At 38.8% G+C, this 16,238-nt stretch overlaps 1 protein-coding gene and 1 pseudogene across 1 annotated transcript; both read left to right on the top strand.

Annotated features, from left to right (window-relative positions):
• Positions 1-1,687: 1,687 nt before the first annotated feature.
• LOC121780771 lies at positions 1,688-10,508 on the top strand (annotated as a pseudogene).
• A 2,185-nt stretch (positions 10,509-12,693) lies between these two features.
• On the top strand, positions 12,694-16,071 carry LOC121782970 (ATP synthase subunit beta, mitochondrial-like). Its single transcript, XM_042180985.1, has 9 exons — positions 12,694-13,228; positions 13,880-13,955; positions 14,044-14,132; positions 14,248-14,365; positions 14,449-14,552; positions 14,645-14,803; positions 14,896-15,120; positions 15,206-15,517; positions 15,679-16,071. The coding sequence occupies exons 1-9, from the start codon at positions 12,770-12,772 to the stop codon at positions 15,790-15,792; spliced, it is 1,656 nt and encodes a 551-aa protein (XP_042036919.1). The 5' UTR covers positions 12,694-12,769; the 3' UTR covers positions 15,793-16,071.
• Positions 16,072-16,238: the final 167 nt, after the last annotated feature.

Genomic DNA, 16,238 nt, shown 5'->3' with positions numbered 1-16,238 from the left:
TTTGAAAAAGATTTGAAAAAGATTTGGATACGCATTGTTTTTTCCATATATAAATATTGTTTTATTTATAAATTTAGTCCTTCAATTCGGTTAGTCTTTCCCTTGTACGTATTTTTTCCATTTTCTCTTATTTTTCTTTATATTTTTATTTCTGCAACTTTTACATAAATACTTAAATCAAAATTTTGAAATTTTTAAAAAATAAAATTTTTAAAAGTAAATAATTAAAATTTAAAATTCTTAAAATAAAAAACATAAACTCAATTCGTATTAATATATATTAAATTTTAATTTATGGCATGTTATTGCACTAATAACTCTAATATTTTTCGTCCGACATACTTGTCGCTTTTACTTTTTACTAATTTTGGTAATGAACCCCACGTTCCATTGACTCATAGTCACTCGCATTCTATTACTACTATAAAACTAATACTCCCCCCGTCCCGCTTAAGATGACACATTTTCCTTTTTAGTTTGTCCAATCTAAGATGACACATTTCATTTTTTGGAAACTTTCTCTCTCCAATTAATAAACCCTACCACTTTTTTCACTCCTATTATAATATTCATCTTTCTTTCTCTTTCTATTTTAATATTTACACCCACTTTTTCTTTCTCCAATTAAACACTTTAACCAATAACTCGTAAAATCTCGTGCCGGCTAAGAAATGTGTCATCTTAGCCGGGACAGAGGGAGTATATGAAAATATGACTTACGTTTCAGTAATTTTTTTCAACCCATTTTCCATTATTTCTTATAAACCTTGGCGAGTCAAAGTGTGCAAATTAATGTTTTATAGATGAAGTATATAAATAAGTTCATAATATATAATTATTTTTGATTGAGTAATGTTTCAAAATAAAAAATATAAAGAAAATAATTTTTTGTATGGTAAAAAATTAAAATTAAAATGATGAAATTTATAAACTCAAAACTCTAAACTCAATTAATATATTAGTATGGCTGGGGAAAAATATCGAAAAAATGATATATCGCTTGTATCGTATTGAAAAATATCGAAAAATTATCAAATTTTCGATATATCGTAATTTTCAATACGAAACGATACTGTATCATAAGTTTTCGATACGATAACGATATGAATTTTCTTATATCGCGATATATCGTTTTATATCGAATATACGATATATATCGATATTTTCGATATATCGTTTTATATCGAATATACGATATATATCGAATATACGATATATATCTTATACGATATATATCGATATTTTTGATATATCGTTTTATATCGAATATTAAGTTTTGAAAATTATAATTTTCGATATACAGGTATTCGATACGATATAATTTTCGATATACATGTATTCGATACGATATTGATATTGATATTTTCCATATCGAAAGTTCGATATGTCAAAATTTGATATATCGAAACTTTCGATACGATAACGATATGAAATTCTTTCATATCGATATTTTCGATACGATATACGATACAACGTTTTCGATACGATATCTCATATCGACCAACCCCTACATATTAGTATTAGATTTAACTTTTAGTGAACAGATTAAATGAAAAAATGGTGAGTTACTAAAATAATTAACGCGGCGGTTTATCTCGTTAAGAAATACCGCGGAATTCTAATGTGTTAGTGGCGACAAAACGGCACTTTCGTTGTTCAAACTGAATAGAGAAACAGAGAGAGAGAGATGGATGAGGGGTTGCTGAAGGAGAGTTCGGCGGAGAGAGGGAGATATGGGAGGAGGCGAAGAAATTGTGCTATTTATCAGCGCCGATGGCGGCGGTCACTCTATCGTTCTTCTTGGTCACAGTAATTTCACTGATGATGGTCGGCCATTTAGGAGAACTCGCTCTCTCCAGCACCGCCATAGCCATTTCCTTTACTGACGTCACTGGCTTCAGCGTGATTGTACGCACTTCCATCTCACTTCACTTTGCCCTATTTTGATTAGCCCCTTTTTGTTATGAATTAGGGCGAATGATTGATGATTTGATGCTTTGCTGCACAGTTTGGTTTTGCCTCTGATGAAATGATGCTAAATTTGGTGAATCGCTGTGGTTGTTGAAATTTCTGGGCTGTCTGTTACTCTTGAAATAGGGATTGGTTGTTTAAGCTTATTTTAGAGAGCTAATGTTTTGTGAGTTTGCGAGCTGTTGAAGTGTTTGGATAATCGAGCTTATATGATAAGGGTCTGTTTGATACTTAAACTGAGAAATGGTAAAGTAGTGTAGTGAAGTGAAGTTAAAAGTGAAGGGAGTTAGTGAAATTGAGAAATGGAAAAATGGATCAAGTAATGGCGACAAAGTGAGTATAAGATTATGAAATATAAATTGAGATTGAAGAACTTGTTTTTTTTGGAGCTTGTAAGCTCTCATTTTTACTGTATAAGTTGTGTTTGAGCTTATTTTGACAAAATACTTTTTCAAAAGAGCTTAAAAATCAAATAAACACCTTCTTTGTATGAATTTCTGCTAAGTCTTAGCATAATTAACAGCAAGTTTGTTACAACCACCAATAAATCCCAGATTTGTACTAACTATTAGTATGCAGACTGACATTTCATTCATGCAAAACACTATCTGTTGGTTGCAAATTTGTGGTATTGTAATGATCAAATTGAAAGTTCTATACTGTTCACACTCTGTTTCTAGTCTGTAGTTTCTTTGCTTCAACAAAAATAATTTCATTCCAAGCATATGTTGAAAGAAGCAATTGTTGTTTACTACAAGTTTTTGCACATTTCAGTTTCATAATGAAATATAATTGTTTTCACGTTTCTTCGAAACTTTGAGGTGTGCGTTGGCCTAGTTTTAATAGTGGAACATGGCATGTTCTTTAAATTTAATGTTGCAATTACCACAAATAGAACTGCTTGAATTCTCCCCTGTGTTGAATAACAGCTAGGTATGGCTAGTGCTCTAGAGACGACCAGTGGGCAGGCTTTCGGAGCCCAACAATACGAGAGAGTCGGAACTCAAACCTACACGGCTATCGTCTCTCTGCTCTTCGTGTGCATTCCCTTGTCCCTCCTGTGGATATACATGGGGGACTTGCTCAAACTGGTCGGCCAAGATCCTCAGATTTTTCACACGAAGCTGGGAGGTTCTCAGTGTGCCTCATCCCGGCCCTCTTTGGGTACGCGGTTCTGGAGCCGCTCATCCGTTACTTTCAGATGCAGAGCTTGATCACTCCACTGCTCGTGAGCTCGTGCACCACACTCTGCATCCATGTGCCAGTGTGCTGGGTGCTTGTTTACAAGTCGGTGCTGTCTCCATTGTTAAGAAAGGAAAAGATACCAAAGAATAAATGCAGTTATGGACCATGATTATGCTCCGAGAATAGAATAGGAAAAAATTGATAATTGATTGTTAGATTGATACTTGATTGATCTTGTACCTTAATTACACTTGTATCATCCCTATATAATGAGGGAGCCTCAGCAGTAATAAAAACATCAAGCAATTATCGATCTATCTATTCTCTCTATTACCTCTTTCCCTCAAACTCCCCAAATATGCCTGATACACAATTCAAGATGGTATCAGAGCAGGGATGAGACTCAGAGTAGTTTCATCACTGTCTCGGACCAATCTCAAACCTTTTAGCTAAAACCCGGCAGACCCTGCAAAGCCAAAAACATGTCAGATAACGACGACCCACCAAAACCAACGGAAACAGAGCAATTCGCTCGAATGTTTGCCGAGTTTATGCGAGCAAGTATCGCACAAAGTCAGAACCAAATAATACCCACCAAACCTCCAGAATTAACACCAGAAACCTACAGAATTGATTCGTCACCATTGATTATTGCAGAGAAATTAAATGGAGACAATTATCCCCAGTGGTCTATCCTCATGAAAGCGGCAATCGGTGGAAGGGGGATGATGTCTCACATCACTGGAGTACCACCCCCTCCTCCAACGACCGAACCGGCCTTCGGAAAATGGCAGCAGGCTGACCATTGTGTATTCACATGGCTCACACAGAACGTGGAACAGAGGCTGGTGAGCCGATTAACCCAATATCCGACAGCCAGGGATATTTGGGTCAGCATCGAGGTCACTTACGCCAGCGGGAGTGACAAAATCCAAGTATACGATCTGTATGCAAAGGCAATTACATTAAAACAGAAGGAAGAGTCATTGGAGGAGATCTGGACCCAATTGAACGAGTTGTGGATCTCTATTGATCGGAAACACCCGAACCCAATGAAGTATGCAGAAGATATCGAAATATACAATACCGAGAAGCAAGAACAGAGATTGTTCCAATTACTTGTGGCTCTAAATAACAAGTATGAAAGCATCAAAAAGGAGATACTTAGGACAGAACCACTTCCCTCGGCTGAAGCGGCATACGCCATCCTCCGGCGAGAAGACGCCAGATCGAATGTGCTCCAGACGGAAAACTCCGGCGCACAGGGAGTCGGAGCTGGGCTAGCCGTGACTCACCAATGGCAAAACCACCGACCTCATCCCCAACGGAACGTCGGCGGCAGCAATGGTGGTGGATGGCACAAGAGGACCGATGAGGACAAGTCGAAACTCACTTGTTCCCATTGTGGGAAGAAGAAACACACACGGGAATCCTGCTTCGAGATCCATGGTTATCCGGAGTGGTGGCAAGAGAGAAAGACCAAACCACCACCGATATCACTCCGGAACAATGGGCACGCAGCGACGGCAGTGGGAAAAGGAGAATCAGCCGCCTCCATCGGGAGCAACATGGGAGTCGCTAGCAACCGATGCGGCAACTCAGGGATGGAAGCTGCACCGTCCGGAGTGGCGACAGTGGCCAAGGGAGGAGGAGGAGTCGCTCAATCGGATGTGGGGGAGAAGGAAATGGAGGCGCCGAATTTGGGAGGTAATTTAGGGTTTGGGAATTTATTCCCAAGCCCCCATACTTCTGGACTTCCTAATTACGACCCCCCATACCCTGGAAAATCACTAATACAACCCCACATTTCCGAAAATACCAAACCGAGCCCTCACACTTTCGGACACCCTAATTGTGATCCCCCAGACCTTGGAAAATCACTAATACGCCCCCAAATTTCTGAAAATGACAAACCGGACCCCACAATGCAGAAACTTACTAAAAATGCCCCTAGAGTTGGTAAAAATTTCAAAACAGCCCCAATACCGTGTGAAAATCGATTTCAGATACTTGAACAGTTGCCTAAATCATATGCCTTGTCCGTCACATCCGAAATGAAAAATGATAAATGGATTTTTGACTGCGGAGCCACACATACTATTACTTATGATATTTCTGATATATCTAATATGCATAGGGCACCAAAAAGTCATATCCAAACTGCTAGTGGAGAGTTTACAGCTGTTGAAGGAGCGGGAACAGTCAGAATTTCATCTGCTCTGACATTATCTAACTGCTTATATGTTCCTTCTATGTCACATAAACTCCTTTCAATCAGCCATGTGACGAAAGAATTAAACTGTACTCTACTAATGCAACCAAACTTCTGTTTATTACAGGATATCAGGACAGGGGAAATTATTGGACGTGGCACTGAGCGGGACGGGCTGTATTACGTCGACGAAATAACACAACAAGGAACCGCATTGCTGACTCATGGATCTACTGATCGGGAAGCCTGGCTCTGGCATAGACGTTTGGGACATCCTTCCACGGGTTATCTAAAAATCCTAAATCCTAAATTCAGTCAAGATATGTATTGTGAAACTTGTATGTTAGCCAAGAGCCATAGACAGTCATATAAATCAAATAATACCCGTGTCGATTCCTGTTTTTCACTAGTCCATTCTGATGTGTGGGGCCCGTCTCCAACTGTGGGGGGACAAGGGTTCAAGTACTTTATTCTCTTTATAGATGATTGCACTCGTATGACCTGGGTTTACTTTATGAAACACAAAAGTGAAGTTTTTGAACACTTTAGTCACTTCTACACATTAGTTCAAACCCAATTTCAGAAAAACATAAAGATCCTTCGTTCCGACAATGGGGGGGAGTTTGTCAACTCAAAAATGAGAACCTTCTGTCTTGATAAAGGCCTGGTCCATCAAACTACTTGCCCATACACACCAGAACAAAATGGGGTATCAGAAAGAAAGAACCGTACCCTCCTAGAAATTGCCCGAGCTATGCTTATTGAGTCTAACACCCCTAGACACTTCTGGCCTGAAGCTATAGCCGCATCCGTTTATTTGACCAACCGCCTACCCTCTAGTACTCTTGACCTGCAAACTCCTCTGCAAGTCCTCTCGACACTAGCCCACGTACCTTTACCGTTAACTCTCCAGCCTCGGGTATTCGGATGCTCAGTTTTTGTCCATATTCCGAAACATGAGCGAACCAAACTTTCTCCGTGTGCTACAAAGTGTGTCTTCGTGGGTTATGGTAGTTCACAAAAGGGATATAGGTGTTTTGATCCGAAAACTAATCGTATGTTCACTACAACGAACTGCGATTTCCTTGAAACAGAATATTTCTTCAATCACCTTAGTGGTCAGAGGGAGAGCAATAGTGACCCACTAAGCCGGTTACCAGCAGGTCTTCCAGCACTTTGTTCTCCAACAGTTCACCCAGAACAAGACTCTGCATATCCTGAAGAAATACAGCCCGCACCAAACAATGACACCATCCAAGAAACTCCCCTACTGGTATCCGATGTAAGTGCCTCTGATATCTCTCCTGAAAATGATATTCATCTGCATGAGACTGACCCTGAGACAGATGTTGAGCCCGATTCGAACTCACAGTATGAATCAGAAGTTTGCAAATTATTGGAAGAACAGATTAATGAAGAACTTGGAGGATATAAACTACCACCAAGACCCAATAGAGGAGTCCCACCGAAGAGATATAGCCCTGAAATCGTCGGCAGGAAAGCCAAGTACTCTGTTGTGAATTTGGCCAAGGGTCACCTCTCAGAAATGGCGCACGCATTTGAGGTCGCCTTATATGAAGAAGAAGAAGAAATCCCATATACTGTGCAAGAAGCTCTGAAACACAAACACTGGCGAGAGGCAATGTTGAAAGAAATGGGAGCCTTAGAAAGAAACGGTACATGGGAGAAATGCAGAATACCAGACGGAAAAAAGGCTGTTGGATGCAAGTGGGTGTTCACCATCAAGCGAAGGCCAGATGGATCTATAGAGAGATACAAAGCACGATTAGTCGCCAAAGGTTATACACAGACTTATGGAGTCGATTACGATGAGACCTTCTCACCCGTGGCGAAAATGAACACCATTCGAGTATTACTCTCAGTGGCTGCAAACCGGAACTGGCCACTTCACCAGTTTGACGTAACGAATGCATTTCTACACGGAGAACTGAAAAAAGAAGTGTACATGGAAGCACCCCCGGGATTCTCCGAGGGATTCGGAAAAGGAGAAGGGTGTCGGCTGAGGAAGACCCTCTATGGACTCAAACAATCACCAAGAGTTTGGTTTGGGAGGTTCAAAGAGGCCATGACCAAGTATGGATTCCAGCAGAGCAACTCGGATCATACTTTGTTCTTGAAAAAGAGAGAGGACAAAATCACATGCCTCATCATCTATGTAGATGACATGATCATCACTGGAAACGATACAGAAGAAATAGAAAGACTAAAAGGAAGCTTATTCCAAGAGTTCGAGATGAAAGACTTGGGGAACCTTAAATATTTCTTGGGGATCGAAGTACTGCGCTCTGAGGGAGGAATCTTCTTGAGACAGAAGAAGTATACCTTGGACATTCTAGCAGAGACGGGTTTAATTGACTGTAAACCCGCTGATACACCAATTCTGGTGAACCACGGGCTGCAGATCTCTGATGGAGCTGAGTTAGCAGATCAAGGCAAATACCAACGCCTAGTGGGGAAGCTCATCTATCTCTCTCATACAAGACCAGACATTGCTTATGCAGTCGGCGTAGTAAGCCAATTCATGCATCGACCACAGAAAAATCACTACGAAGCTGCATTGAGAATCGTGCGGTATCTAAAAGGAACGGCCGGACATGGGATAATGTTCAGAAAGAATGAACAACGAGGAATTTATGGGTTCACCGACGCTGATTGGGCAAGTAACCCAGTCGATCGAAAATCAACAGCCGGATACTTCACGTTTGTCGAAGGTAATCTAGTAACATGGAGGAGTAAGAAACAAAAGGTGGTGGCATTATCAAGTGCTGAAGCCGAATTCCGAGGGATAAGAAGTGGATTAATGGAAATCCTATGGCTTAGAAGATTGATGAATGAAATTGGGTTCACACAAGACAAGAGTCAACTGTACTGTGACAACAAGGCAGCAATTTGTATATCCGAGAACCCGGTTCAGCACGATAGAACCAAACACGTTGAAGTCGACAGACACTTCATCAAGGAGAAGTTGGAAAGTGGAGTTGTGGAGCTACCGTTTGTCCGGTCCGAAGAACAGTTGGCCGATATCCTCACCAAGGCAGTCAATTCAAAAGGCCTCACGAACGTACTTGGCAAGTTGCGCTTTGGAGATCCCACCACTCAACTTGAGGGGGAGTGTTAAGAAAGGAAAAGATACCAAAGAATAAATGCAGTTATGGACCATGATTATGCTCCGAGAATAGAATAGGAAAAAATTGATAATTGATTGTTAGATTGATACTTGATTGATCTTGTACCTTAATTACACTTGTATCATCCCTATATAATGAGGGAGCCTCAGCAGTAATAAAAACATCAAGCAATTATCGATCTATCTATTCTCTCTATTATCTCTTTCCCTCAAACTCCCCAAATATGCCTGATACACAATTCAAGATCCATCAGCGTTTCCACATGGTCGAATGTCGCCATTTTAGGTTGTACATGAGGTATTCGCCTGACTGCCGAAAAACGAGAGCTCCGATCTCGAGTAAGATATTCGAGATCCAGGCAATGAAGGAGTTCTTTCGCTTTGCAGTTCCTTCCGCTGTTATGGTGTGGTAAGTCGCTTCTTTGAACTTATTATTGTTGAAGTGCAAAGCTTTAAGGTACTGAACATATGAATCCATGAATACTCCCTCCGTCCCATTATAAGTGAGTTTAATTCTGTTTAAGGTCGTCCCACTCTAAGTCGCTCGTTCCAAAAAGAAACATTCGTTAAGCTCAAAAGGTGACTCAAAGTTGATGGAGATATACTACTTTAACATAGGATACAACTTTTTGTATTTAGTATCTGAAAATAAAATGAAAAAGACCGGCTTGGTATCGTCCTCAAACATAGTTACATATGGTAACAGACTGGCGATTTTGCTTTCTTTATTACTTTTCGTGATTGTGGTGTGTGTTATTTCCAAACAGTTGTTCCGTCATTTTGCAGTCTAGAGTGGTGGTCGTATGAGTTGATGATCTTGATGTCAGGGCTATTACCGAATCCTCAGCTCGAGAGCTCGGTCCTTAAATTTTTTTATTGTAGCTTTGTGTGTTTCTTGACTTACTATCCCTTTTTTCGACAGCCTAAACTCTATCTCTACGCTCTATGCAATGCCGTTCGGATTTGGTGCAGCAGCAAGGTATACCAACAATGATAAAAGCTCATAGATTTCTGCTCATGTTCATGTGTTTCTATGATTTAGGTTTTGATATTCGCTTTATAATCTTCAGCACTAGGATTTCAAACGAGTTGGGAGCCGGGAGCCGGGAGGGGCCACGCCTCTCGGTTAGGGCGCTGGCGTTCCTTGCTGGTGTAAGCGCTTTGGTTATAAGTTCGTGTGTGTTTGCAAGCCGGGGTGTTTTTGGCTACATTTTCAGCAACGAGAAGGAAGTCGTGGACTATGTACCCATACATGGCTCCACTTCTCTGCCTGTCGATCATAACGGATAATGCCCAAGGATGCCTTTCGGGTTATCATCTTTTCTTTCCTCAAGATTTATTTGAATCAATACGAAGATTATGATCATGTCGTGTTTGTGTTTGTGCTTGTAGGGGTTGCTAGGGGATGCGGGTGGCAGCACATTGGCGCCTATATCAACCTTGCATCGTTTTATCTTTTTGGGGTCCCTATCGCGATTGCACCGACTTTCTGGCTTGATTTTAGAGGGATAGGCCTTTGGATTGGGATACTGTCCGGTGCAACGCTGCAGACGATTCTGCTCTCGTTAATAACAACAATCGTCACGAATTGGGAGAAACAGGTGTGTCGTCTTCGTCTTTGTTTGTATACTATAATGTGTCTTAAGTAGTTGCCTGTGGAGCTAACGTAAAACCCCGTTTTGTGAGAACTGCGAATACTGCACTGAACGTCGTATAAATTTAATTTATTCAAGGCGAAGTAACTACATAAAAATGGAATTTTCGCACATAGGCAGATTCGAACCCAAGTTCTTCATTCATCGAGTAAGAAGATGCATCAATCATAAATTTTAATTGTCACATATGTTTATTTATGTAGGCTGCTAAAGCAAGGGAGAGACTATTTCAGGAGGAGTCTTCCCTAGTTAATAATAGGCTTTCATGAAGAAATGAAATCTACATTTTATAATAGCAGTCATTACAGTATTTTGAGGGAACATTTTTTTTAGTCCACGAATTTTGCAAAAGTATCATTTTAGGTCTGTGAATTTTGAAAATATCATTTGAGGTCCACCAACTATGAATTAATATCATTTGAAGTACTTTTTTACTATTTCCAAGTTTTTCTGAACGAAAATACCCTCAATACCTTAGGGTATTTATATTTTTAATAAACTTATCATATACTTATATTTTTTATAAATATATTTACAATATATTTTCAACCAATTTTCTAAATATAATTTGACCTTCAATATTATCACTTAATTTTGTGACATGCAAGTAAGATTGCTTCTTCAATTTTTTATATTAAAGAATTTTAAAATTGAATAATATTCATTTCTTTAATAATAAAAAATTGAATAAGGATCTTTTCTTCCATATCACAAAATTAAAATTATATTTAGAAAATTCATCCAAAATATATACTAGTAAAGGTATTTATAAAAAATATGAGCAATGAGTATAAAAAATATAAAAAAATTAAGATTATATTTAGAAAATTCGTCAAAAATATATTATAAATATAAAAAAATATAAGTATATGATAAGTTTATTAAAAATATAAATACCCTAAGGTATTGAGAGTATTTTCGTCCAGAAAAACTTGGAAATAGTAAAAAAGTAATTCAAATGATATTAACCCATAGTTGATGGACCTCAAATGATATTTTCAAAGTTCACAGACCTAAAATGATACTTTGGCAAAGTTCGTGGACCAAAAAAGATGTTCCCTCCAGTATTTTTTACCAATTGAATTTGGTGTAAATGTTTGTCCCATTGTATATTGTTATTTTTTGAATAATAGTGAACGTTATTAATTTGTTATGTCAAATTTCTTTTATGGTTATAATTTTCAAGATCTTGAATTTTTACTTCATTTTGATTCTTTTCATCTTGTTTTCCATATGGTGTTTAAATTAATTAATTCAATAACGCTTGTAAACTAATATTTTGTTTCTTTAGAATGACTCAAATTGATCAAAAAAGAAATGATATTCACAACGAATTTATATGTTCTCATGATGATATTAAGATAGATGCTCTGAATTATCACCAAAATCTTTATATTTCTTACCATAATCATAGGATTAATTTATCAGGCGATGTTGCAAATAGGGGTGTGCATTCGGGTTTCGGTTCGTTTTTTTACCAAAACCGAACCAAAACCGAAAAATCGAATTTAGTTCAAAATCCAAACCGAACCGAACCCGAAAAAACCGAAAAATCGAAACCGAAAAATCGAAAATCGAACTTAAAAAACCGAAAAAACCCGAACATAACCGAAAAACCCGAAAAAAAACCCAAAAAACCTGAAAAAAATAAATATAATATAAATATATATTTATATATGTGTATTTTATTTTATTTTATATATACTGATAGAATATTTATATATAATATAAAATTAATAATACATATAATATATATTATATAGTAGAATATATTAAAAGAATATATGTATTATATATAATATAATATATTAAATTAATAGAATATATATATAATTCAGTTTTTCGGTTTTTTTCTTCGCCCGAACCGAACCGAACCGAACCGAAAAACCGAAATTTTTTTATTTTTAAAACCGTACCGAACCGAAAAACCGAACCGAATTTCAAAATTTCGGTTTGGTTCGGTTCGGATATTCGGTTTCCGGTTTTTTTCTCACCCCTAGTTGCAAAGCAGTTTTATGGAACAGTAAAGTTAAGTTGTGATTTTAAATTTCCTATTAGAGTAATAAAACGGCCATTTTTTTAAATTAATTTTGATTATAGTATAGTATTAAAAATGATTATTTATAGCATTAATTTTATAAATAACATAAATATTAAACTTCGCTTTATCTATTTTATTCTTTAATAACGTCCATTAATTTTTGAAAATATAAAAATTAAATAAAACAACTAATGCTTAGTTGGCCTAAAATAAAAAATAATCTCAAACGGTAGCAATTTTTCAAAAAAATTAACGAGTACTATTAATGATACTCTTCAAAAAATAAGCGCCACGTGTCACATTTGTACCCATTCGCATTTCTTTGATCCCTTTTTATTGCTTAAAAAAGCCCAAAACCGAAACTACCCCGTCGCAACAGGATATGCTTCATCCCAGTAAAAAACAAGGGAAACAGTTAAAAGTTAAGAAGTTAAAAAGTTAATTACCCCACTCTCTCTCTAGATTATAATCCCCTCTCACACAAACCCTAGCACTCACTCTCTCCTCACCATTTCTCCATTTTCCCTCTCTAAATCTCCATCATCACCTCCTCCGCCATGTCTTCCCGGAGGCTCCTGGCCTCGTTCCTCCGATCCGCCACCGCCCGACGCACTAGATCCCCAATCTCTCCGGCTCCGAGGCGTACCTCTCGCCCTTCCCCCGCCGGCCACTTCCTCCACCGATTCGCCAACCACTACGCCACCTCGGCGGCTCCGGCTGCTCCTCCGTCCAAGGCGCCGTCCAACGATGGGCACACTGGGAAGATCACTGACGAGTTCACCGGAAAGGGCGCAATCGGGAAGGTCTGCCAGGTCATTGGTGCCGTCGTCGATGTGAGATTCGAGGACGGTCTTCCCCCGATTTTGACGGCGCTTGAGGTGCTGGATAATCAGATCAGGCTTGTGCTGGAGGTGGCATCTCACTTGGGGGAGAATGTGGTGAGATGCATTGCTATGGATGGAACTGAAGGGCTTGTTAGAGGCCAGCGCGTGCTGAACACTGGGTCGCCAATTACTGTGAGTTTTTTAATGTGTTGGATTTACATTTTGTTTTGATTCGGATTTTGTTATTGAGCTTGATTCTCGATTGTATTGTTTGAATTAGGGTTTTGTTCTATGTAATTATACTAGAATTGAGCTGAATTGATTTGTGATTATGCTAGGATTGAGTTGAATTGATTTGTGATTATGCTGGGATTGAGTTGAATTGATTTGTGATTTTGCTGATTTTATCAGGTTGAATTGATTATTGTTTCACCCGGTGTTTTTGTTTGATGCTTAGATCTAGGGATAATGTATATGTTTCTCATGATCGATTGATACTAAGTGAGCTATTTAAATGTATCGCCCCTTTTATTCATATATAGGCCCGTCTGAGATTAAAGCTGTATCGACTTGACTATCAAAGCTAAGTTTGTTGTTCTCGTTTACTATGTTACTGTACCGAGATTATATGGCTGACATTTGTTGGATCCTTGATATTGGTTGAGGCTACTTTACTGAGTTTGAGATAAATTGTCAGTGACTCTTTGTTTAAGTCACTGTTTTATGTATAGTAATCTTCCTTAAACAACTATATTTTGGTTGTCAATGTGCCAATTGCTTAAGTCACTGTTTTATATATAGTAATCTTCCTTATTGACTAAAGATGATATTACATGATTATAGGTTCCTGTGGGTAGGGCCACCCTAGGTCGCATCATCAATGTCATTGGAGAGCCCATTGACCACAAGGGTGATCTCAGTAAGTATTCTTGCCTTTCCCGGGGAAACCGCTTATGTTTGGTGATTGGAAAAAATTGCATATTTACTAACCAACTGTCATTATGCAGAGACTGAGCACTTCTTGCCCATTCACCGTGAAGCTCCATCCTTTGTGGAGCAATCTACCGAACAAGAAATTCTTGTCACTGGTATCAAGGTACTTTCTACTGGGCACGGCAGTGATCCTGATTGAGCGACCAAATTTCTTGCAATGTTTTTAATCCAAGTGGTTTTCTCTTGACATTAGTTTTCCATATGTTTTTAAATTCTAGGTTGTCGACCTTCTTGCACCTTACCAAAGAGGAGGAAAGATTGGGCTTTTCGGTGGTGCTGGTGTCGGAAAGACTGTGCTTATCATGGAACTGATTAACAATGTTGCCAAAGCTCATGGTTAGTTCTAGTTAGATTGCTGCGTTCTTACTGATGCATATGTTCAGCACGTATCTCACTGTTCTTGCTTGTTTGTTCCTCAGGTGGTTTCTCTGTCTTTGCTGGTGTGGGAGAGCGTACACGTGAAGGTAATGACTTGTACCGGGAAATGATTGAAAGTGGTGTCATTAAGCTAGATGAGAAGCAGGTCAGTAACTCAGCATTGCTTATTCTGGAAGTTTTCATTTATCTAGTTTGGTATTGCCTTTTGGCTAAGGTTTTCTTATCTTATGTATTCAGGCTGAGAGCAAGTGTGCCCTTGTCTACGGTCAAATGAATGAGCCCCCGGGTGCCCGTGCTCGTGTTGGACTTACTGGATTGACTGTGGCTGAACATTTCCGTGATGCTGAGGGCCAGGATGTGCTTCTCTTCATTGACAACATTTTCCGTTTTACCCAAGTAGGCTTGCATTGCTATATCTATTCATTTGTGCAGTTACTTTGCGTTTTTTATTTTACTGAAGTTGTCTATTGTGTTCAATATTTTTCCAGGCCAACTCAGAAGTGTCTGCTTTGCTTGGACGTATTCCATCTGCTGTCGGTTATCAGCCTACTTTGGCTACCGATCTTGGAGGTCTTCAAGAACGTATTACCACAACCAAGAAGGGTTCTATCACATCAGTCCAAGCTATTTACGTGCCAGCTGATGACTTGACAGATCCTGCTCCTGCAACCACCTTTGCTCACTTGGATGCCACCACTGTGTTATCCCGATCGGTATGTATATGTTGTTTTTTTCAAGTTTCTTCAAGAGTGTTTATATCTTGTTTCTTATTTTGATATTTCTGTCTGTATTTTGTAGATTTCCGAGCTTGGTATTTATCCTGCTGTCGACCCTCTGGATTCAACATCCCGTATGCTTTCCCCTCACATCCTGGGAGAGGGCCACTACAACACAGCTCGTGGTGTCCAGAAAGTTTTGCAGAACTACAAGAATCTTCAAGATATTATTGCCATTCTCGGAATGGATGAGCTCAGTGAAGATGACAAATTGACTGTTGCACGTGCTCGTAAAATCCAACGATTTTTGAGCCAGCCTTTCCATGTTGCAGAAGTTTTCACGGGTGCCCCAGGAAAGTATGTTGAGTTGAAGGAGAGTATCACCAGTTTCCAGGTACAAATTCTTACTCTCTTTAGTTTTACAAAATTTGAAATATCTGCATACTTTTGAAGTCTATATTCATAATTCACCACAGAAAGAATGGTTTAAGTTATCTTATGTGAACATCGATTGTTGCCATACGTGATGCATATACCTTGATTTTTCTGTTACAGGGAGTCTTGGATGGTAAGTACGATGACCTTTCCGAACAGTCATTTTACATGGTTGGAGGAATCGAAGAGGTGATTGCCAAGGCTGAGAAGATTGCCAAGGAATCGGCTGCTTAGATATAGGTCAAAAACTGTCCCTTTCGATGACTTATTGTTCTCTCTGCTGATAATTGCGAAAATAATTGAGCTCTAGTCACTGCCCACATGAAGGATTTTTGTATTTTTGGGGTTATTACATTTCTGTTTTAGTTCTATATGTGCGGGAAAATGTTACAATGGCTCTTTGCCAAGCCCCCATTTTTATCATGTGACGTAATAAGGTGGGGGTGATTGATATCGGCGGACTTGTATATTTTTGCTTCAACTTATTTTCTGAGAATCGGATTCACCCACTCACTGCTATTGTGTTTCGATATCCCTTTGAAATATTTCCATTTCTGCTGCAGAAGAAATGATTCGGCCTTCATTTTTATCGAATCTCATGTTTTGTTCAATACTGTTGGAAGAAAACTAAGAAAGCCAAGTAATCTTTATAGTTTCAGCTTGAGATTATTTCATGAATC

Source organism: Salvia splendens, chromosome 20, assembly GCF_004379255.2.
Source record: "Salvia splendens isolate huo1 chromosome 20, SspV2, whole genome shotgun sequence".
In the NCBI taxonomy this organism is placed as follows: Eukaryota; Viridiplantae; Streptophyta; class Magnoliopsida; order Lamiales; family Lamiaceae; genus Salvia; species Salvia splendens.
This window is presented reverse-complemented; position numbering and strand designations above follow the sequence as displayed.